General features: G+C 48.4%; 1 protein-coding gene and 1 long non-coding RNA gene across 4 annotated transcripts in view; one reads left to right on the forward strand and one right to left on the reverse strand.

Moving 5' to 3' along the window:
* Positions 1-14,086, reverse strand: part of LOC144755849 (uncharacterized) — a 72,728-nt gene extending 58,642 nt beyond the window's left edge. Inside the window, exon 1 of the long non-coding RNA XR_013594981.1 lies at positions 14,021-14,086. This is a non-coding gene — a long non-coding RNA (uncharacterized LOC144755849). The remainder of the gene's footprint in view (positions 1-14,020) is intronic.
* FAM171A2 (family with sequence similarity 171 member A2) overlaps positions 1-20,595 on the forward strand; it is a 241,041-nt gene extending 220,446 nt beyond the window's left edge. For all 3 annotated transcript variants that reach the window (XM_078645170.1, XM_078645168.1, XM_078645169.1), the window contains 2 exons: positions 5,448-5,574; positions 15,340-20,595. In XM_078645170.1, the coding sequence (XP_078501296.1) occupies positions 5,448-5,574; positions 15,340-16,912 (1,700 nt within the window). In that variant the 3' untranslated portion in view covers positions 16,913-20,595. The remainder of the gene's footprint in view (positions 1-5,447; positions 5,575-15,339) is intronic.
* The last annotated feature ends 1,897 nt before the right edge of the window (positions 20,596-22,492 follow it).

Below are 22,492 nucleotides of genomic sequence, written 5' to 3' on the forward strand. Positions count from 1 at the left end.
CATTGGCTGGCTTCCTAAACGGAGGCCAGCCATTGGAGGAGAGGGGCATCACTCCGTTCAAGCTCGGATTCGGGGGGGGGGGGTTTCGTTTCTTTCTCTTTTCTTTCTCTCCTCTTCCCATTGGCTGGAATTTTACCTTCCAGCCAATGGGAAGAGGAGAGAACGAAAAACACGCCCCTAAATCCCAAAATGACCGTGCGTTTCTCCGAGGCATTTCTGCCTCGCCTCGGAGAACCGTGATGGTGTCATGGCGGAGCTCGCTCATTTGACTCGCTGCAACCCGACCCCAGCGCCTCTCTTCGAGTTTCTAAAGTCATTCCACCCTGTGTCTGCCTTATTTAAAATACACGGGTGCCCACTTCGTTTGATATCTTAAATTATAGCGGGTGCCCACCCCGCTGTTCATCTTCATCTTCGAGGAAGCCTACCCCTCATTCTACGCTGTTTCAAAATCCCCGCCGCGACCGGGAAGTGTCCCTGCCCGGGGGCGGAGCTACGTGTCCTCCGAGCTGGTCGTCGCCGTGAGAAAGGAAGTTGCCGGCGTGAGGGAGTACGGGAGCCTACCCCGCCTCCCAGGACGTCCCGGTGCCGAAGGAGAGGTGCAGCCGCCAGCGAGGCTCCGGTGAAGGAGTGCCCCGCTCGCGGCACCAGTGAAGCTGCCGAGGCTCCTGCAAGAAGTCGAGAGCTCCGGCAGACCGAGGAGACAGCCAGCGTCCCCCGCCGCCTCCAGGAAGCAGTCCGGTGAGTGGAGCTGCTAGGGAGGAGGGGGGCGCGAGAGCGAGGCACAGCGTCGGAGTCCCTTTCCGGAGCGGGACCCCCAGGCGCATTGGGGGCATTTGTTTAGAGCTCACGGGGCCCCACCAATGGCAGGGGCATTTTTGCTATTTCGAGTCCCCCGGGCGGTACTCCAACGACGGGGGCATTTGTGTAGTTAGCGCCCCATTTCTGCTCAGGTATGGGTTTAAAGGTCCTGGCTGGTAGATTCTCGATGGCGGTCTCCCCTGCTCCCATCCAGTGTGAGGGGTCCTCATCCCACGAGCAGTGGCAGAAGTCACAGAACAGTGGCCGCCTTAGGCGCTGCTTCGCAGGGCATCCTCCAGCCACCGAGAGCAGATGCTGCGGGAAGCAGGCTGGAGTAGGTCCCTCCTGCAGCGAGCAGAAGGGGATGTTGTCTGGCCTCCCTGCACATGGGCTTCTGCTGGCAGACTTCCTGCACGCGGACCCTGCTGCACACACAGTTCCTTCAGAAAGACTCCTGCACCCGTCCCCTGTATCCCGGCACAATAGTCCCTGCACACGGTTGCTCCTTCCCTGTGGATCCCCGGCCCACACTCCCCTGAGCCCCAAGCCTCGGCGGGACACCTTGCCGGGTCTGGCACTCAAGTATGGTGTTACGGTGAGTACTGACCACTTGCTTGTTTCAGAAACTTAAATGTGTCTACCAGAGCTGTGTGCTGGTGGCATGTAGTATTACACGTATGAACGGACTATGAACGTGTATGATGTCTGTGTATGTTCCCTCGTTGTGCTTGTGTGTGGCTCTGTCTGTGTGTGTGTGTGTGTGTGTATGTGTGGCTCTGTCTGTGTGTGGCTCTGTGTGTGTGTGTGTGTGTGTGGCTCTCTGTGTTTAACTCTTGCTTTCCCCATTTGCTCTTGTTTCTTTGTTTTAATCTTCCTCCTTGTATATAATCGGAATAGAGCCCAATGCGGTGCTCCTCGAAGCAGAGAGCAGGCGATGTGAGAGGATGAGGCAGGGTAGGGTGGGTGTGTACTCTCCAGCAGAGCTAGGGGCAGGAATGCAGCCCTGGGATCCGAATAGGCAGCACCTGATGCATAGATAGCGCCCACCACCACATCCACCACATCCACCACCACCACATCCACCACCACCACATCCACCACATCCAGCACATCCACCACCACCACCACATCCACCACCACATCCACCACCACCACCACATCCACCACCACATCCACCACCACCACCACATCCACCACCACATCCACCACCACCACATCCACCACCACCACCACCACATCCACCACCACCACCACATCCACCACCACATCACCACATCTCCCACCACATCATCCACCACAACAACATCCACCACATCCACCACCACCACATCCACATCCACCACCACCACATCCTCCACCCCCACATCCACCACCATCACATCCACCACCACCACATCCACCACATCCACCACATCCATGTGTTTGTGTGTGTAGCTCTGTGTGTGTGTGTGTGTGTGTGGCTCTGTGTGTGTGTGTGTGTGTGAGTGGGTGCAAATGCAATAGGTCTCGCATTTGCGAGAGATTAAGCTATTGGCATTGTAAATGACAATGCCATTTATTTATCTGTTTTCAAAACCAACACATAAATAAATAATTTGTCATTTACAATGCCAATAGCTCTAACTTTTGCAAAGGCGAGACTGTTGCATTGTGAATGCTTGTTTAAATTCAGTTCTGTATGTTCCTGAAACCTGGGAAGTTGGTACTTTAGCACAGCAACCCATTTGTTGATGCCATTTTAGGAGAAAAAAAATCGGACACTTTTATCCAGAGCACTTTTTTCCTATTTTTTCCCCAAAAACTCAAAATGTTGCTATATTATGGCTATTTTCTCAGTGCCCTCCAAGGGAATCCACAAACTCGGGGTACCTTTAGAATCCCCAAGATGTTAGATAAAAAGTACACAATTTTGTTGTAGATATCTTATGTGGAAAAAAAGTTAAGGAGCCCTGAGCGCGACCTACCCCAGGTAGCCAAAAAAGGGCTCAGCACTGGGGGAGGTCTCTGACCTAAGCTCAAGAAATACAAGGACAGGGTCACCAGCCCTCTCCCTATTCAACTACCAGGCCTAACACTACATGAAACCCTTCATCCAAGATCACAAGCACAGGGTAGTGCTCAGGACAAACAATAAATTCCTTCCTAAGGTGGCTTCCCCTTTCTATCTACCAGTCTTCTTTCCCCAACCAGAGAGTGCGCTTCATACCCTAGATTGATAAAGCTCTCTCTCATGTACTACATATATAGAACCAAACCCTGTCACCGTCGTACTAGCTGTTTGTAGCCTTTGTAAATCCGCACTAGGGGCAACCAAGTGCGGATTTACAAGCAGGAATTACTAGAGAGATAGTCAAAGTGTTCACAGCTTGATATCAAAAGGCAAAAAGAGCCTACATTATTACCCTTAGGGCTCACTCTACTCATAAGAAGGCTGTAATTATGACCTTCTTAGGGAACATTCCCCTAGACAACATAAGTAACGCAGCTACATGGTCAACCCTACACATGTTTTACGGAACACTGTTGAGGTTGATATCCTAGATAGACAACAGGCTATGGTTAGCCAACCGATCGTAAAGACCTTATTGCAGACAGCTACATCATCCACATGCTCGCCACTGTTTATATAGAAGGGTACTGCTTTACAGTCGAAGTATAACGTGCATCTACAGCAACACATGCTAGAAAGAGAAAATGTTACCCTGTAGGCATCTGTTCGTAGCGTGAAGTGCTGTAGATTCACATGCGCCACTGTCTTCCCAGGGCGCATGTAGCTATGATCACAGGTCTCTTTACTCTTTCATTCCTTATCTTTCTTGCACAATATACATGTGCATCATATAGTGTTCAGGCACCACATCATACTACTCTCACCCGCTGTGCGAAAAACATTCTAAAATGAAGTTGTTTCCCAAGCGCTTGCCAGCTAAGGAAGAAGTCATTATATCTTGTGACTTGAAAGATTTCTTTGAAATAAAACAACTTGAAAACATCCGCGGCCAACAGTTGGTTGGCCTCGGACATCCCAAAAATGTTCCTACCTTACACCCCTTCTCGATCTCTTAGGTCCGCAAATTTGGGCCTTATCCAGACTCCTAAAATTAGGCGGTCAAGATAGGGTGGCAGGACTTTATCGAACTGTGCAGCAAAGCTGTGGAACAAAATGCCAGTGGCCATGAGATTTCAATCCAATTGGCAGCTCTTTAGGAATGATTTAAAAACATGGCTGTTTACCTCCACATAGTCCCCCTGGTAATACAGGCTGTACTCCCTATCACATACACTAGCGCTAAGACGCCATGGCAATCGAGCGCTCTACAAGCACATATCCTATCCTATCCTATACTATCCTAGGTGGCAAGAGGATCCAGAGCATGTGAACCTACAGCCCTACATGCTACAAGCTTAAAGGGTAAGTAACATTTTCCATCTGCCTTCAGTCCAGTCGCTAAAGGAGTACCTTAAGCGCTTCTTGCTGATTGTAGTAGGGAATATCAAATCCCATATACCGACGGGCACAATATCATTACCAAAATATTGAGGGACAAAATATGGTAAGGATTTACTATTCTTAACTTCACATCTAAGTATCTTGGTATTATATTATATATATGTATATATATATATATATATATATATATATATATATATATGTCCAGCTCCAAACACCAACTAGCTGCACACATGAGCGGGTGCACGCCAAAACGGGGGTGTGCCCGTTATATAAATCAAAGCTCCAAACATCCACAAACGATAAGTCTGTATAGAAAGCAGCACACGCAGGGGGTGTGGATGCACGATTGTTTGTTTAAAAATGAGTTGAGCGCCTTTGCTCTTTGCATTACTTGACGAAGCCCTCTGGCGAAACGCGTCGTATGCTGTGAGGTTCCTCATTAAAATCTTCTGAGGAATCACCCCCTGCGTGTGCTGCTTTCTATACAGACTTATCGTTTGTGGATGTTTGGAGCTTTGATATATATATATATATATATATATATACATATATATATATATATATAAACTTTCTGCCCGTGATCAAGGCTGTAGCGCCGAAACTAGTTGGACTGCAGGAAGCGCTGTGCTCAAAATCTTGAATTAAAAGCTCCTCCTGAAGTGGGCCTCTTGTGTGTCTTTCATCGAGTGTGGAATTGGCAGGCGTCACCATGCCCGTCTTGAAGAGGCCGCCCTGTAGGGTTGGTGGCTCCCTATTCGGAGGTTTGTGTGTGAAATATATATATATATATATATATATATAAATATAAATATATATATATATATATATATATATATATATATATATATATATATATATATATATATATATATATCACCAATGTATGTATATGTGGAGTTAGGTATAGTAAATATTTATACAAACTTACCTTTCAGTATTTTGTCCCTCGATATTATGGTAATGATATTCTGGTCCCTCGATGTCTGAGATTCAGTATTGCCCGCCTAAACCATTCCTGCCCCAGCCTCTAAAGGAGTATATATAAGTCGAGCCCCTGCCTGGACTTAAAGGAGTATATGTGCATCAATGCCTGGATGACTGTAGGAGTTACATGTGTTCCTTCCACTCTCACTGTAAGAATACAAGGCCTCTTGCACCAGTCACTGAGTGTTGCTCTTGCAATCCTTTCCAGGCTTCCTGGGCATTGGACCGGGGATGAAGGACTTCACAGCCTACCACACCATCTTCCTCCTCACCATCTTGGGGGCTCTGGCGATGCTGGTGCTCATCCTGCTCTGCCTCCTCATCTACTACTGCAGGTGAGTCTCCCCAGCTCCGGCATGTGATGCAAATAAATGTGCCTCTTGACTCCTCCTTTGCGTAATATTGTCACTCTACACCCTCACTTTCCATGACAGTCCCTGTCAGTCACCACTGCCTTCTACTCCCCCCCCCCCACCCCCGCCGACCATTTTGAACTTCTTCTTAGTAGATGCAGAAAGGCCTGTGGGCATGTTTAACACCTTGATTCAGCCCTGACTTTTAGCCAACAGAGCTTTATATGCTGACATTTTTGAGCTCATAAAGTATTAAAAAAAGAAACTACACCTCCCAGAATGCAATGTACTCTTGACTATAAAGCCTGGACTGCTGCGGGTGTCATCCATGGCATGACCCCACCGGATAGGTCGCTTGCCGCACAGCACCGCCTGTGCGTCTCTGCCCCAGCTGTCGCTGCTGAGGAAGTTCGAGGCCCTCCACCACCCGCAGGCTACCACCTGCGCCTCATCCCTGGTCGCCAGTGGTAGGCCGTAGGTAGGTTTGTTCATCCTTCGCTTTATTGCTTTTATTGTATTGCCTGTATTTTCATTGTTGTGTCTGTGACTGCTGTTGTCTGTCTTCCCCCGCTGCCTGTACATGGTCCGTGCCCCTTTTTCTTTCCTCTGTTACCCTCGCTGTCCCCGTGCTCTCTCTGCCCAGTCTTTCCTTCTGTACCCCTCGCTGCCCCTGTGTCTCTGCCCAGTTTTCCCTTCTGTTCCTCTTGCTGCCCCCGTGTCTCTGCCCGGTTTTCCCTTCTGTTCCCCTCGATGCCCCCGTGCCTCTCTGCCCGTTCACCTTCAGGTCTTAGCTGCCCCTGTATTTCTGTGTTCTGTATTTTGCCTCTGTGCCACTCATTTTCCGGTATCTGTGCCACTAATTTTTCCCTCGTTTTTGTGCCCCTTTTGCCCTCTGTTTCACTCGTTTTTCCGGTATTTTTGTGCCCTTTTTGCCTTCTGTGCCACTTGTTTTTCCTTCGTGTTTGGGCCCCTTTTGCCTTCTGTTCCACTTGTTTTTTGTGCCCTTCTGCCCTCTGTGCCACTTGTTTTTCCCTTATTTTTGTACCCCTTTTGCCTTCTGTTCCACTCGTTTTTGTGCCCTTCTGCCCTCTGTTCCATTCCTTTTTTGTGCCCTTCTGCCCTCTGTTCCACTCAGTTTTTTGTGCCCTTCTGCCCTCTGTGCCACTCGTTTTTCCCTCATTTTTGTGCCCCTTTTGCCTTCTGTTCCACTCGTTTTTGTGCCCTTCTGCCCTCAGTTCCACTTGTTTTTTGTACCCTTCTGCCCTCAGTTCCCCTCGTTTTTGTGCCCCTTTTGCCCTCTGTTCCACTCATTTTTTGTGCCCTACTGCCCTCTCTGCCACTCGTTTTTCCCTTGTTTTTGTGCCCCTTTTGCCTTCTGTTCCACTCGTTTTTTGTGCCCTTGTGCCCTCTGTTCCACTCTGTTCCACTCTTTTGTGCTCTTCTTCCCTCTGTTTCACTCGTTTTTTGTGCCCTTCTGCCCTCTCTGCCACTCGTTTTTGCCTCGTTTTTGTGCCCCTTTTGCCTTCTGTTCCACTCGTTTTTTGTGCCCTTCTGCCCTCTGTTCCACTCGATTTTTTTGTGCCCTTCTGCCCTCTGTTCCACTCGATTTTTGTGCCTCCTGCCCTCTGTGCCACTGGTTTTTCCCTTTTCTTGTGCCCCTTTTGCCTTCTGTTCCACTCGTTTTTGTGCCCTTCTGCCCTCTGTTCCACTCGTTTTTTGTGCCCTTCTGCCTCTGTTCCACTCGTTTTTTGTGCCCTTCTGCCCTCTGTGCCACTCGTTTTTCCCTTGTTTTTGTGTCCCTTTTTCCTTCTGTCACTTTCGTTGTCCCTCACCTCCCTCGCCGCTGCGTCCCCGCCCCCCTGACTGCCCACTGCCCATTTGCTGCCCCCACCTCCCCATATAGGCCGGCCACTGCGCGGTGAGAAGAGCGACCCTTGACCCCACCAGGTAGGTCGCTCCCCCTTCGCACAGCACTGCCTGTGCGTCCCTGCTCCAGCTGCCGCTGCTGAGGAAGTTCGAGGCCCTCCACCACCAGCAGGCTACCACCTGCGCCTCATCCCTGGTCGCCAGTGGTAGGCTGTAGGTAGGTTTGTTCATTCTCCGCTTTATTGCTTTTATTGTATTGCCTGTATTTTCATTGTTGTGTCTGTCACTGCTGTTGTCTGTCTTCCCCTGCTGCCTGTACGTGGTCCGTCCGTTTTTTCTGCCTTCTGTGCCACTTGTTTTTTCCCTCGTTTTTGTGACACTTTTGCCTTGTGTTCCACTTGTTTTGTGTGCCCTTCTGCCTTCTGTGCCACTCATTTTTCCCATGTTTTTGTGCCCCTTTTGCCATCTGTTCCACTTGTTTTTTGTGCCCTTCTGCCCTCTGTTCCACTTGTTTTTTGTGCTCTTCTGCCCTCTGTGCCACTCGGTTTTCCCTTGTTTTTGTGCCGCTTTTGCCTTCTGTGCCCCAAAGGCGCGCCTAAGGCAAGCCCTTCTGCACCTGGACCGCGCCCAGCGCCAGAACCCATGGCTCCCGCACCCGCCACGACGACCGCCGCCACTACGACGCCAGCAGTCTGCACGCTCTCAACTCCGGACGGAGCCACACCTGCTTCATGGCCGCCCCGAAATGCACACACTGCCCCTTCACCTGCTGGAACTGCAGCTACACCAGCCTCAGAGCCGACGAACCACCCGCCAAGAAAGACCCCAACCACCTCCGATGCATACTACTGAACATCCGCTACGCACGCAAGCATGCCATCGAGCTCTGGGGCCTACTCTACACAACATCCCCGGACGTCGCCTTCCTGACAGAGACCTGGTTTAACAACTCCTCCGTACCCGACATCGCCATAGCCATCCCAGAAGGCTATAAGATCACCCGCAGAGACCGCACCAACGGAGTCGGGGGAGGAATCGTCATCGTCCACAAGAACAGCATCAGAGTCTCGACCAGCACCGACGATGCGCTCAGCACCACCGAAAACATGCATTTCCAGATCCACACAGACCCTAACGTCATCCTCAGAGGCACCCTAGTCTACCGACCCCTCGGAACCCGCCCCCAGTTCAGCGACTCCATCGCCGACTTGATCAACACGCACGCCCTGACCTCCACTGACTACATCCTCCTCGGAGACCTGAATTTTCACCTTGAGAACAACAACGACAACAACTCCACAACCCTGATCAATAACCTCGATAACCTCGGACTGAAGCAACTCGTCACAATGCCCACCCACTCCGCCGGCCACATGCTCGACCCCGTCTTCTCCTCAAGCCTGCACGTCTCCGTCAGCGACACCACCGAACTCCTCTGGAGCGACCACCGCTGCATCCACTTCGTCTTCCAGAAGCCCACCACACACCACCGCACCCAACAGATCCCTTGCCGCTGCTGGAGCAAAATCACTGAAGACCAACTACATGCAAACCTCACTCTCAGCCCACCCACCGAACCCTCCAACACCGACGACACTGCCCACAGCCTCAGACGCTGGATCGAGGACTGCACCAACACCCCCGCCCCGCTGAAGAAACCCCCCCACAAAGACACCAGCAGGAGGGCCCGCTGGTTCACCCCAGAACTCCTAGCCTCCAAGCAAGCCTGCCGGAAACTAGAGAAGAAATGGCACAGTGAACAAACTCCGGACAGCCACGCAGCACACAAGGACGCCATCCGCAACCATCACCACCTCATCAGGTTGGCCAAGAGGACCTCTTTCAAAGACCGCCTCCCCAACAATGCACACAATAGCAAGGAGCTCTTCAACATCGTGAAGGAACTCTCCAACCCCAGCTTCAACACCAACAACATCCCGCCATCGCAAGCCCTGTGCGACTTCCTTGCCACCTTCTTCCACTGCAACACAACAGACCCTCCGCAAACCATCAGCCACGACCCCCATGCTAGCTTGGGCCAGCATGAGCATCGATGACACCATCAAGACCATGCGCCCAATCCACTCCGGCTCTCCGTCAGACCCATTCCCGCACCACGTCTTCAACAGAGCAAGCAGCTCCATCGCACCCCACCTGCGCAACATCATCAATCTCTTCCTTGAGACCGCGACCTTCCCAGAGATCTGGAAACACACCGAGATCAATGCCCTACTCAAAAAACCTAAGGCAGACCCAAGAGACCTCAAGAACTTCCGGACCATCACTCTGCTCCCCTTCCCGGCCAAGGTCAATGAGAAAACCGTCAACAGACAGCTTACCCGATACCTCGAAGGAAACAGAATCCTGAACCCTTCCCAGTCAGGGTTCCGCAGCAACCACAGCACCGAGACTGCCCTCATCGCCGTCACCGATTACATCATGACCCTGCTGGACAACGGCGAGACCACAGCACTCATCCTCCTAGACCTCTCTGCCGCCTTCGACACCGTCTGCCACCGCACACTACGCGCATGCTTCCAAGCTGCAGGGATCCGAGACAAGGCTCTGGATTGGACCACCTCCTTCCTCTTCAGCAAAACCCAGAGCGCCCGCCTCCCCCATTCTGTTCCAAAGCCTCCGAGATCATCTGCAGCGTACCCCAGGGATCCTCCCTCAGCTGTTCAACATTTACATGGCCCGCTCGCACACGTAGCCCAACAGCACAACCTCAACATAATCTCCTACGCCGACGACACTCAGCTGATCCTCTCCCTCCCCAAGGACCCCATCACCGCCAAAGCCAACCTCCACGAAGGAATGAATGCTGTCGCCGACTGGATGAAGACCAGCCGTCTGAAGCTGAACTCGGACAAGACAGAGGTCCTCATCCTCGGCTCGAACCCTTCAGCCTGGGATGGCTCCTGGTGGCCAACAGCACTGGGGGCAACCCCGACACCCACCGACCACGCACACAACCTGGGAATCATCCTCGACTCAACACTCTCAATGACCAAGCAAGTCAACGCCTTCTCCTCCTCCTGCTTCAACACCTTCCGCATGCTCTGCAAGATCTACAGATGGATCCCGACAGATACAAGAAAGACAGTCACCCAGGCCCTCGTCAGCAGCAGTCTCGACTACGGAAACACCCTCTACACGGGAGCCCCGACCAAGCTCATCAAACGCCTACAACGCATCCAAAACGCCTCGGCACGACTGATCCTCGACGTACCATGCCTACATTACCCCCCCCACCTGAGAAACCTGCACTAGCTCCCCGTCAACAAGAGGATATCCTTCAAGCTCCTCACCCACGCACACAAGGCACTCCACAAGACCAGCCCAGCCTACCTCAACAGACAGCTCTCCTTCTACATCCCCAACCGCCAGCTACGCTACACTTACCTCTCACTCGCCACTGTCCCGCGCATCCGAAGAACAACCACCGGTGAGAGATCCTTCTCCCACCTCGCTGCCAAGACATGGAACACCCTCCCACTCAGCCTACGACAGACCCAAGACCTGCTGACCTTCAGGAGGATACTCAAGGCCTGGCTGTTTGATCAGTAGTGCCCCCCCAGTGCCTTGAGACCCTCGCGGGTATGTTGTGCGCTTTACAAATGATTGATTGATTGACTGGTTTATTTTGCCTATGACCTCTTTGCAATCCCTTTTAGTGACCCTGGTGTCTATCTGCATTCTCTCAATTATCTCAGCACTCTATTCCCTCCCTTTCAGTGACCGCTTTCCATTATCCTTTTAGGGACTTCTGTACTCCGAGTTCTTGCTTTTATTTAACCTATTCTTCTATACTCTTTCAGTAACTCCTTTCCTGTATACTCTTTCAGTGTCCACTTTCCTGCTTTCAATGATCACTTTGCCCTATACACTTTTGGTGACCTCTTAATTTACAGTCCGTGACCTCTGCACTGTCATCTCCCTCTCAGTGACCTCTTTCCTCTGTGCCTTCACTTACAATGACCTTTGCAGTTTATGCCTTCCCTCTAAGTGACCTCTTGCCCCTATTCCATTTTCAAGAACCACCCTTCTGTGTCCTCAGTTTCTGTACCCTATGATCTCGAACTCTATGCCCCATCTTTATTTTCCCATGTGCTTACCCTTTCAGTAACGTGGCCTGTGTGCTCACTTTTTGAAGCGCATTTGCACTGAAATTCTTCAGTAATTCCGTACAGTTTGATTTTACATAACATAGTGGTGAAGACTCAGTGCAGTCTGCAGTTGCCTATTTATGTTTCACACATCATGGATTTCGTCTCCTGAATGCCTGTATGGTTTAGTTTTAGTGAATTAATTTATTTATATAAGCACAAAGTATAGGTTTTTTACAGTTCTAATCACCGTTAAAATCGTTTGGACTAATTTGGAATCTGGGCATAACAAGTCATAAAAACAAGCATTTGTAATGCCACTATGCTTGACTTATAACTGAAAGTACCTCTTCAGTCAATGGTGAGTTTAGGCACTCCACACAAGATGATGGACGGAATGTTGTACATTGGCAAAACATTCACCCCAGTCACAGATCTGGGTTTAATCCATCGTTATTTTGCTCACCATGCCACCCCAGTTTAGACATGGCCACATGCAAATCAGTCTTGACCCTGTGCCTCATGGGAATAGTCCATCCCGAACTGCCAAGCCATGTCTTCCCTGGACCGGAATCAAGCATCCTAGGACCGGTTTCTGGCTATCAGCCGTCATCAGCCAGGGTAGCTTGACTCCAGTGGCGTAGTGAGCACAGGACCCACGTCTGGGCACTCAACAGGTTCATCATAAAAAGCATATGGCATTCATCTTTGCACTCATGCATTTATTCATCAACCAAGTGACTCATTCTTGCATTCACCTACTTAAGAACCAACTATAAAACACACACAAATGCACAACAAGCACATTCGAAAAATAAAAGCGTTTCTTAAAATACTGACTCAAATTTAAAAATCTGTGAAACTGAATTGAATTTGAGTTTGTCAAACTTAAAACTGTGAAACTGTAGAATTGAATTTGGATTTGTATGGCAAATCACACAGTTGCTATATTTTTAGAATCTGCCAATCACTGCGTCTATTTGTTTTTAGTTATCACAGTTCTGCTTATAATTTAAGTACTGAAGCGTTGTAGCAGGATCCACCACCGAATGCAAATTCATTGCGAGCGCATCCTATGCTCTCCAAGCACCCGACCTGCACCAAAACACGCGCTCTGCTGCGTGGTGAAGTCGGACTTAGAAGTGGGGCACTGCTCACGGAGGCGCCATCCTATACGACAGCACTCTAGTTGTTCAGATGTTCAATAAACGACTACAAAAAGATGGCCACAGCACGGATGCTCAGCAGATGCGTGCAGCGGGTGCGCTACTGGCGTGCCAAAGTAAAACCTAAGGCAAGCCAGTCTGCGCCCGTCCGCAGCCAGCGCCAGCCACTATGCTGGTAGCAATACAGAGGTTAGTTCCCTTATCACATTCACCCAGACAGATTTACTCAAGCTGAGAGCCTTAGATAAGCTGTGCAACAACCCTGGGCTCATGGACGCTAAAGATCTAGTCTGGTGATGCCCCTGTAACATGCTGATCCACCCTTTAAACCTTAAAGTCAAAGATAAGAGGGAGCAGCTGAACACCCAAAGGACACATAAGGCATGTTAATAATATATCCGCTCTTTAAGCATACCATAGACATCTACAACCTGATCAAGGAGGATCCGTTAGATGTTCTTCTCATGACGGAAACTTGGCTAAATGAGGACTCCTGCCCAACCTACAATTGGCGCTCCCTCCCGAATACACATGTATACACATAGACCGAGCTGGCAAGAGGGGTGGTGGGTCGATGCTTCACCACCATTAATGAACAAGACACCGTTCCGCTGGGAAGCAAGGAAGTAAAGAAATGGAAGTACAGGGGATGTCAGAACCAGAAAAGTGTCAGGTAGAGAGGATACAAAATATAACTTTTTCAACATAATTCATATTTGAATTTATAGAGAGAGAAACAGGTTCTTATCCTAGGGAGTGAACTAAATAGGAACTCAATCACTCCTGTGAAATTGCTTTCCATACCAGAGCAAGCCCGAAAATAAAACGAAAAACCACCAATTGCCCATGTAAAGAAAAGTTCATCGCGCTCTATTTAGAGTTTATTCAAGGGTCAGTCAACTTGCCATTTATGTGAGGGAACCAATGAAAGTGTATTTCACCTTTTATGCATCTGCGGAAAACTACAAGCTGAACAACGTCAATTAGTACTGAAGCCAGTCTTTGTAAGGATTGGGATAAGAACCTGCAGGCAAGGTGTGTTGGCATGCCTCGGAGTTGGATACGTTCAGCTAGCGTGCCGCTTTGTGCAATTTGTGGAAGTGGTAGGGGAGAAATTTTGTTGTTGAACACTTCATCATTGCAATAAAAAGACATTCCAGCGACACCTCACAGCAAGCAACATATACTTAGGTTACACCTCACCCGGATGACATAAGCTCCAGCAAACAGTCAACAGCAATTAACTGCTGCAGCTGTCCATAAAGCAACTGCCAATTGCACACTTACCCCTCCAGTGAGAACTGAGTACTCGTTTTATCAAATTTTAAGTCTTCTTGATTTTCTTTTCCTTGCTAAAAATTCACAGAAACCGAAAAAGGACAGTATTAGCAAATCATTTGAAAGTCCGTCAATATGCTGAAACCTCTAATCAATGTACTGTATTGGACAACAATTTTTGATAATTGCATCATTGATGTTAGCATAATGCACAGATGTTTTTTATGAAATGTTATTCTTTAATTAGTCTTAAATCACTGACTTTGCTGCTATAACTTTTCTTTTATGAGAAATTGTAAATGTTTTAATTAACCAGACAACAATCTCTTAAAACTAAACAAAAACTAGACTATTTAGAGTTTATTTGGAGCTGCCATCCTGCCAAGGTTGCCAATCCACCACCTCATTTAGAGTCAGAGAAACCACTGTGTTTTCACTAGAGCATTCATAGTTGGCTCAAAGTCTTGAACGGCTAGCTCATACTGATGGTCAGCCATGGTCAGCCCGCCCACTGGATAGCACTCAAAGGTAAAGAAAACAAGCAGTGGCACTCGCGGACAGGGTTAAAACTCCCTTGCACATCTGAGCCATTGCTTTCTTATTTTTCTGAAACAAACTCCTGGTTTAGAGGATGCAATCAAGGCATAGAGAACCACAACAGGTAGACAGGAATCTCTAAAAATTGTAAGTAGTTTTCTGCAGAATTGGTAGGTGGCAGTTGTCCCCGCAAACAATGAAGGGAGGCCTTCAGTCCTTTAGTGAGGGGCTATTGCATTATCTAGCCTAGCAAACCATAGGTTAGACTACAAAGAATCCAGAATCCAACCACTCGATTGTGCCTGAATCTAGAAAAAAACTAGCTGTATTCCTTTTCTTTGAAGAGCCTTCGCTGATTTTTGGTACAAGTGATGAGATTCAAGGCATAAGGTGTTTTCATAAAAAGACCCCCTTTATCTGCAAAGATCGGTCCCCACTATCAACCCACAAGGTACATGAGATCCCAGAATACTTACTGCCTCTGCCTATGCAGACCCGAATGATTATAACACAGAGGAAGATTCCTAAAAGTCTTACCCACCCCCATCTTTGGCTCAAACCGCACCCATCTTTAAGAGGTCATCTTAACAACCTCAAGTTTAGTAATAAAGGCTTGGAGGCCTGCCTTTTCAAGCACTGTTTCAGCACTTCATTGCCTGTAAATGTTGGTCAGCAAAGATGAATATGCAATTCTGGAGGGGAAAGATGAAAGTGAGGAGGCAAGAATGTCTGAAAAACAAGACAGGACATATGGCTCTGAAAGTTAAACAAGATCTTTGTTTCCTTTTCAGGAGGCGGTGCCTAAAGCCCCGGCAGCAGCACAGAAAGCTTCAGATGACATCCAACTTAGATGGCTCCAAGAGAGACCAAGCAACGTCGATGTCCCAGATAAACCTCATCAGCAACAGCCACATCGAGACATCGTCAAATTGTGATACGGACATGCACACTCCCATCATGAAATCAGCCTTCTCCACATCACGAGAGTTTGAGAGCTCCCGTGAGGAGTTCTTCAAGCAGACGCCATGCCAGAAGCTCAGGCACACCAGCAAAGCCTCCAACGACACCATGAGCCACCGGACTGGATCCAACGATGAGTACCCAAGGCAAGTGGAGAGCTTTGCCTTGAAAGCAGCACGGTCCATGGATGTCCCAGGTGCTCTTGAGCCGCCCGAGTTGGAGGACTACAAGCGCAGCTACAGCTCCATGGTGTCCCATGGACGCATGGAGGACAAGAGCACGGAGACACAAAGGAGGAATGGCAGGAATGAGAACAAGGGGTATGCCCGCGACACACCCTCACCACCACCTCTGCCACCTCCGTTTGAGCATTACATGGGGCACAAAGTGGATGGCAAGCCACCTGACTACATGATGTCTCAGTCCGTTGACCACCTGGCGCGCCCTACCTCCTTAAACCAAGCGGGTCAGCTGATTTTCTGTGGCTCTATTGACCATATGAAGGAAAACATGTACAGAAATGTAATGCCGACATTAGTTATACCTGCACATTACATGAGAATGGCTTCTGAGCAGTCCATGGCAGAAAACCAGCAGGAACATGAAGGCATGCCTCTCCAGCCTGGGATGCCTATGCAGCATCAGTTTGGGCCTCAAGACCAGCAGCAACGTCAGCAGTTACTTCAGCAGCAACATCACCATTATCAGCAAATGCAGCAGTCCAATCAGTCTTCAGATGATCCAGAGGGCAAAGGGTGGAGCACTCACCCCTCCTCCGTCAGTGGTTCTGTCACTATCCCAGTAATGTTGAATGAGTCAACAATGGCACAGCTGAATGGGGAAATTCAGGCTCTGACTGAAAAGAAACTGCTGGAACTTGGGGTGAAACCTCAGTCAAGAGCATGGTTTGTATCCCTGGATGGACGCTCCAACTCTCAAGTCAGGCACTCCTACATTGACCTTCAAACCAGCGCAAGGAACCGCCGAACTGATACCAGTCAGGATTCTGGAGTGGACGTCAACGAGGCCAAACCAGTGAAGAGGATCAAGGAAGAGCGCGAGAGGCCAACTGCACAGAACATGGCCTACTCCAAGCTGGTCTTCACCGACGACACAGAGCAGAGCAGCAGTGAAAGCAGGACAGCCATCTGTTCTCCCGAGGACAACTCCCTGACGCCTCTGCTAGATGAGAATCCAGATCATCGGGCCACCATCCCCAGAAGAGGTCGGAGCAGAGGGGACAGCTCTCGGAGCAGCAACAGTGAACTCCGTCGAGACTCTATGACCAGCCCAGATGAGGATATGAACGACCAGTCAGAGGGGGGCGATGACCAGAGTGGGGACAGGAAGAGCCCATGGCAGAAGCGTGAAGAGCGACCCCTGATGGTCTTCAACACAAAATAGCCTCTACGTGCATCTCCCTTCCACTATTGACAAGAGCTGTGCTCAGTGTCACTAAATAGGGTCATATCCCCCATAGAGGAAAAACAGCCTCCTTTCTGGGCCAGAAAGAAAGGACAAGCAATTATGGCATGGAGGGAGTGGCACATGTTTCCAATAAATATGTAATTCAGTTTTTTTGATAAAGGAAAGTAAACAAGTACTCTGGTACTGCCTCAACATGTCTAACTCTTACACCGCAAGGACCTCCAGGATCTGTTTGCCGGAGTCTCTGTGGCCCTCTTACATGCCAAAAGTGATGTTGTCTGTGATCTGTTAGGCCTTAAGAAAATCCACACCTTTTCCTATTTACTATCCATTTGGAAGACACTGTCAGTTTTCCACTCTCACCATTCTCGCTGCTCTCTTACTTCCTTCTTAATACCATGTGACCTGTGTTCCCCCCTTCTAAGCAGTGTCCAGTGCAGCATTATACCTTTGACATTTGTAGCAATTTTCAATAACAACAGAACTTGCCTTAAAGACTAATCCGTGATAGGCAAACTAAAGTCACAGATGTGGACCAAGAGGAGATTGAGATATCTGGTCCTGAATGTGAAACTAAATGTTAGATCAGACAGAGGCTAGCCTGCCATTGACCAGAAGTTGAGTCCTGAAATCTGAACTGGGTGCCACTGTTTTGAGAAGGTTTGCTTATGCAAACATACACACACACTTGATTTATGTAAAGAGATATAGATGTATCATAGTGACACAGTGAGTAGAATATATCAGCTTGGCTATGTGTGCACAAACCAGAGACTTTGTGAAGAGTCTAGCAGCCCCTTTGCATGCAAAAAGCACTCCCTAGACCTGCTGCCATGGCACCTTATAGAGGATGGTAATGGTCTGTCATTCATATGCTTGTACCCTTCGCATTCCCACTTTTCTCCCTTAGATCTGCAAATGTTCAATGAAAGGAGCAATGCCATTGCATTCCTGGAGGAGCATCCACGCAGTCGGTCTACCATTTTTGTTTGTCTTCAGGCTTACTAATTCTGAGGCCATGTCAGATGTCCATGGTCTGTCCTCCAGTGCGGCCGAACAGTCCATTTCCTTTCAGAGCCTGGATCAGTAGTATGTTGTCTTTTTACTAATAAGGATCAGGTTCTTTATCCCTATAGCTTTCTCATGGCCAGCCTCTGACCTTAAACCTATTGAGCTGGACATGGAGTGTGTAACTTCAATGAAAAGTGGATGGTTACATGTTCCAAAGAGGGCACGAGACACAGAATGTGAGGTCTGTCTGGCTTATCGGTGCAGTACGCACCCAAACACACATGCAATCAAATACAAGTGTAGTAGTAGAGCAGAGACAACGATAAAGGTCCATTCAATGCCCCATGCCAGAGACACCATCAATGCCAACAAGACCCAAGAAGACAGAAACCACATTGTAGCCATTTTTAGCCACAAGTTAATGGCACTCAACAGACTTGCTGCTAAGCGGGGAAAGTTCTTGATTCAGGGTGTCTTGAAAAGCTGGGCATTGTTGTAAGGCAGAAGGTATTTCTTATTTACAGCTGGAAAACTAACTGAACACACCTTCTGGAGAAATCACCTGGGAGGAGACAATGGCTTGAAAAGTACCACTTTACCCCAAGGGCCTTGAGACTGAAGTCAAGTCACCGTTGCCATCTAAGCACAGCTCAATAAACCAGACTAACTGCTCATCTTCCACTACATGGCTAGAACGAGGTAACAAGCCCTTTCCACCAATGCTCTCAAGACATTTGCGATAGGCGAATGCAGTTGGTATAGTGCCAATATTCAACTGAGATAATCTTTCAAAGACATGATTCATTGTTGCTTACGAAGATGAAGACATTTGGGGATAGGGAGAGGTGTGGTTGTAAGATTTTGTGACTTCGGAAGAAAAGCATCACAACACTACTGGTTCCTCTTCCCCAACAGAGGAAGCCCTGCAGGCGTCCATCCATTGCTTGCCTACTATCCTGCTGTGTTTTCTGTGGGTGTAAAGCTGCCAAGAGAATTCAAGTAATTCCTAAAAGTGCAAACTGCAGTGTAGCAAAACACAACAGTCGGTTCTCCCACTGCCTTCCCCGATGACACAGATCATCTGACTGAAGTCATTAGGACAGAAGCGTCCTCAAAACGGAGAAGAGAGGCCTGGGGACAGTGGTGAGACGGGATAGGAAGGGTAGACTACGAGGGAACAATGAACAGATTGTTGCCACACGAGGTCAACGCGCAGTGTACAGATGTTTAGCGGGTGGGGTGGGGTGGGGAGGGAGTGTGTTAATTCTCTTACGCCTTCTTTTCTATACATTTCACTGTACTGCCAAATGAACTCTTTTTATATGCCCTGGAGACACGTTTCTTGCTCAACAGCTCCTCCGTGTGACTTTCCATGTGATGTCTTTGTTCAGAGATATTCCCTAGGTGATTTCTTTTGTTGCTCAGTCTACTTTCCTTTGCCACCTCTCCAAGTGCCTTCGGTCCCAGGGTTTGTCCCTGTAGGCTGGGAGGAGAATGGGTGTGGGACGATGTATTTTAAATGCCCTAGGCGACTGCTTCTTATGTGTTACTGTTGGCTTAATATGGTTGGTTGCAGCCCTCGTCCTGTACATCTGAGGCGTGTTTGTCTTTCCCAAAGGGCTTGTGGAAGAGGACAGGAGGGAATATCTTAGCATGCCTGTATTGATGTATGCTAAATGCATAACTTTGCAACACCCTTGTTACAACTGGGCCAAATGGATCTTTCCATGAACACTTTTAGTTGATCACATATAGAAAGGGCAGGGCCCAAGCTGGAAGCCTGTGTACAGATAGCATACGTAGATCGGGTGCATCCGTAGACGAGGACTTCATGACTGTAAACAAATGTCCTAGTGTCAGTCCCAGTGTTCCAAACCCTATACATGTTTTAGATTTAACTTCAGATAGGCATTGCCCATAATGTCAAAGAAACATATGATAACTCCAAATCCTACTGGGTGAACTCAAGTACATGTTTGAAAACCATAAACTAAAGAAGGCACACCTTAAACTTAGACCATTGCTAGTCCTTTCCCCATGTTTCCCTAGCAAATTGACTACTTCCAACTAAATAACGTAAAAACAGGGGTTACACTGTTGGTGGCTCTTCTAGCCTCATAACCTTTCCAGACACCTCCACTTTGGTTTTATGTGTAGGTCAGGTTTGTTCATTCATGTGCTTTCAGCTTCTCCATCAGGGTCCTCAAACAGGGTTTACAAAGTGGGGAGACCAGGCACAGGCCATTCAGGAGTCATGCTACGGATGCCTTTGAAGGTCATGCTGTAGATGCTTTTGAAGCATATTCCTTCACCCTATTTCTACCCCCACCTGCCTCCCAGTGCCCTGCTTCTCTTTGGGATAAAGGACTCTTGTTCTTGAGGGAGGTCTGCTGTGATTGGATTGGAATATTCAACAGCCTCACTGATTTGAGCCAACCACTGTGTGCATCTGTGAACTTGATTTACGTGTAGAGTAGCCCTGAGCTCTTGATTTGCCCCTATCCGAGAATACCCTCGCCCACCCTGAGGGACTGAAGGCATTCTTACGTGTACATAACCCCTGTCTGAATGGATATTGATGCGAACAAGACCTTTGAATTGTACGCCTTGACGTGTGACGGCAGTATAAACCTCTTCGAAGAATTGTCTCCAACTCTTTCTTTTGTCTTCTTTCCTCCACCTAGGCTATGGGAAAAAAAGTCATCCCCTAAAAACTGACCCCAGCCCACTGCTGCCTAGAAAAGAAGATGGAATGAGGTGAACGGTTTTGGGGGAATGGGGCAGGAGGAAGACAGGCTGCAGAGGCTGAAGCCGCCCTCTTTCATGAGACTCCATGTCCCTGTAAGGGAGTTGAGGAGGGACGATGTGACCTCCACTGTTTTTTTCGCCATTTTCTGCTCATGTATTTGGGCAGCTCGAGCCTCTTGTTCGACCACATCTGTAGACGTCTTGTGTGTGGGTGTATCTGTTTGTGACCTCCGTTGGTGTAACCATTGACCTTGGATATGTGTGAAGGGGCAACATATGGAACTAGAATTCCAGTTCACCATGTACTTCACGTCCATCTTTCTAGCAATGACTAAGGTCCAGGGACTACAGATCATGCTCAGTTGCCACTTTGCAAATAAAATGTGCTTTATATTCTCGTTTTTTAGAAGATGCCATGGATGCTGATGAAAGACGTATCCTAGCTATGTCCCTTTTCAGCCCCTCGACAGCCTGCCTGCTGCAATTCACCATCACATCTGATGCAGTCTTTGGGTATATACGTCCTGTGTGTGTCCATGTTCAAAATAGAAAATGGAATCCATATTACATACCACTGGCCCTCTTCTGCACCTCACATCCACATGAACAATAGATACATGGGCATGGTCTTTACGCAGCATGGTGATACTGCACTGGGTTAGAGCCGTATTAGTGCATGAATCCATAATCGATTAATACACTGTGCATAAGCCTGCCATTCAGGATGGATCATTCAGCCTAAAAAGCCATGACTTAGTCAAAAGATCTGATGGTAAGTTCCGCCAGTGAGAGACACAATGTTGTGAGTATGCTTGATGACCAGTTAAATGTTCAGCGCTAGAACAAAAATGAGTCTCAGCAAATGCAAAACTGTTGATCCGGTCCCCAGACTGGCCCAGAATGGCAAATAGCCAAGCTTTTCCAACATTCCATCCTTCTTCTTCCACATCAATCCCTTCAGACAAGATCTACAGGGATGTATGTGCATGGGGGAAAAAAATCGAGGTCAATGTGCAATGTGCACTGGACTCAGAATCTAGATTGGGCGCACCTGGATTTAATGCAGATCTCTAAATGACAAGATGGGCAGACACAATCCCCTTCCTAACTATTCTGAACTATTTCATATAAAGTGTTACTCACACAATAAGTGTCAGATTAGAAAAAGCACTTGAAGCTGTCCCTCAGGATCCACTCCATGCTGGAGGGAACCCTACAAAACAGCCGGTCACTGCAAGAATTGCGGGCGCGGTCAGCCCCATCTTTGTCAAGGGAGAGCAGTGCAGTGAAGAATGCAAGGGGGTATGTAACACACACTGCTTCTTTAATAAGGGGAACCAGTTCCACAGTTCTGGTGGCTCGCGATGACCGAGGGCAGTGAGGCAAGCGACTAAGCTAATCGAAGTCCTACTGGAGCAGAGAACCAGGGGTGTTGGAAATGAGAGACGTAAATGCCTATGTGCTTTCTAGACATAGGGGAATGCTGCCAGTAGGCAAATCACCAGAGTCATCACACACCATGACTACGAGCTTCCAAGTTCTGCTCCGAGAAACAAGTGCATGGTGTCAGTCTACTCTACAACGAGAACACAATGCATGGGTTCAAGCATATGAAGAGTACAGAAGATCTATACGAGGCAGAAATAGCCAAGAAATGGTGAGCCACACAGCTAAGGAGTTTTGTTTTTGCAAGACCCAACAATTCTTTGGGCTCTGAAACCATTCCAGGCCTCAATCCCAAACACAAAGAGATACCAAAGCACAATGAGCCTAGCAAGAACTCTAAACTGTATTGTT

The sequence above is a fragment of the Lissotriton helveticus genome, chromosome 5_1 (assembly GCF_964261635.1).
Source record: "Lissotriton helveticus chromosome 5_1, aLisHel1.1, whole genome shotgun sequence".
Classification (NCBI taxonomy): domain Eukaryota; kingdom Metazoa; phylum Chordata; class Amphibia; order Caudata; family Salamandridae; genus Lissotriton; species Lissotriton helveticus.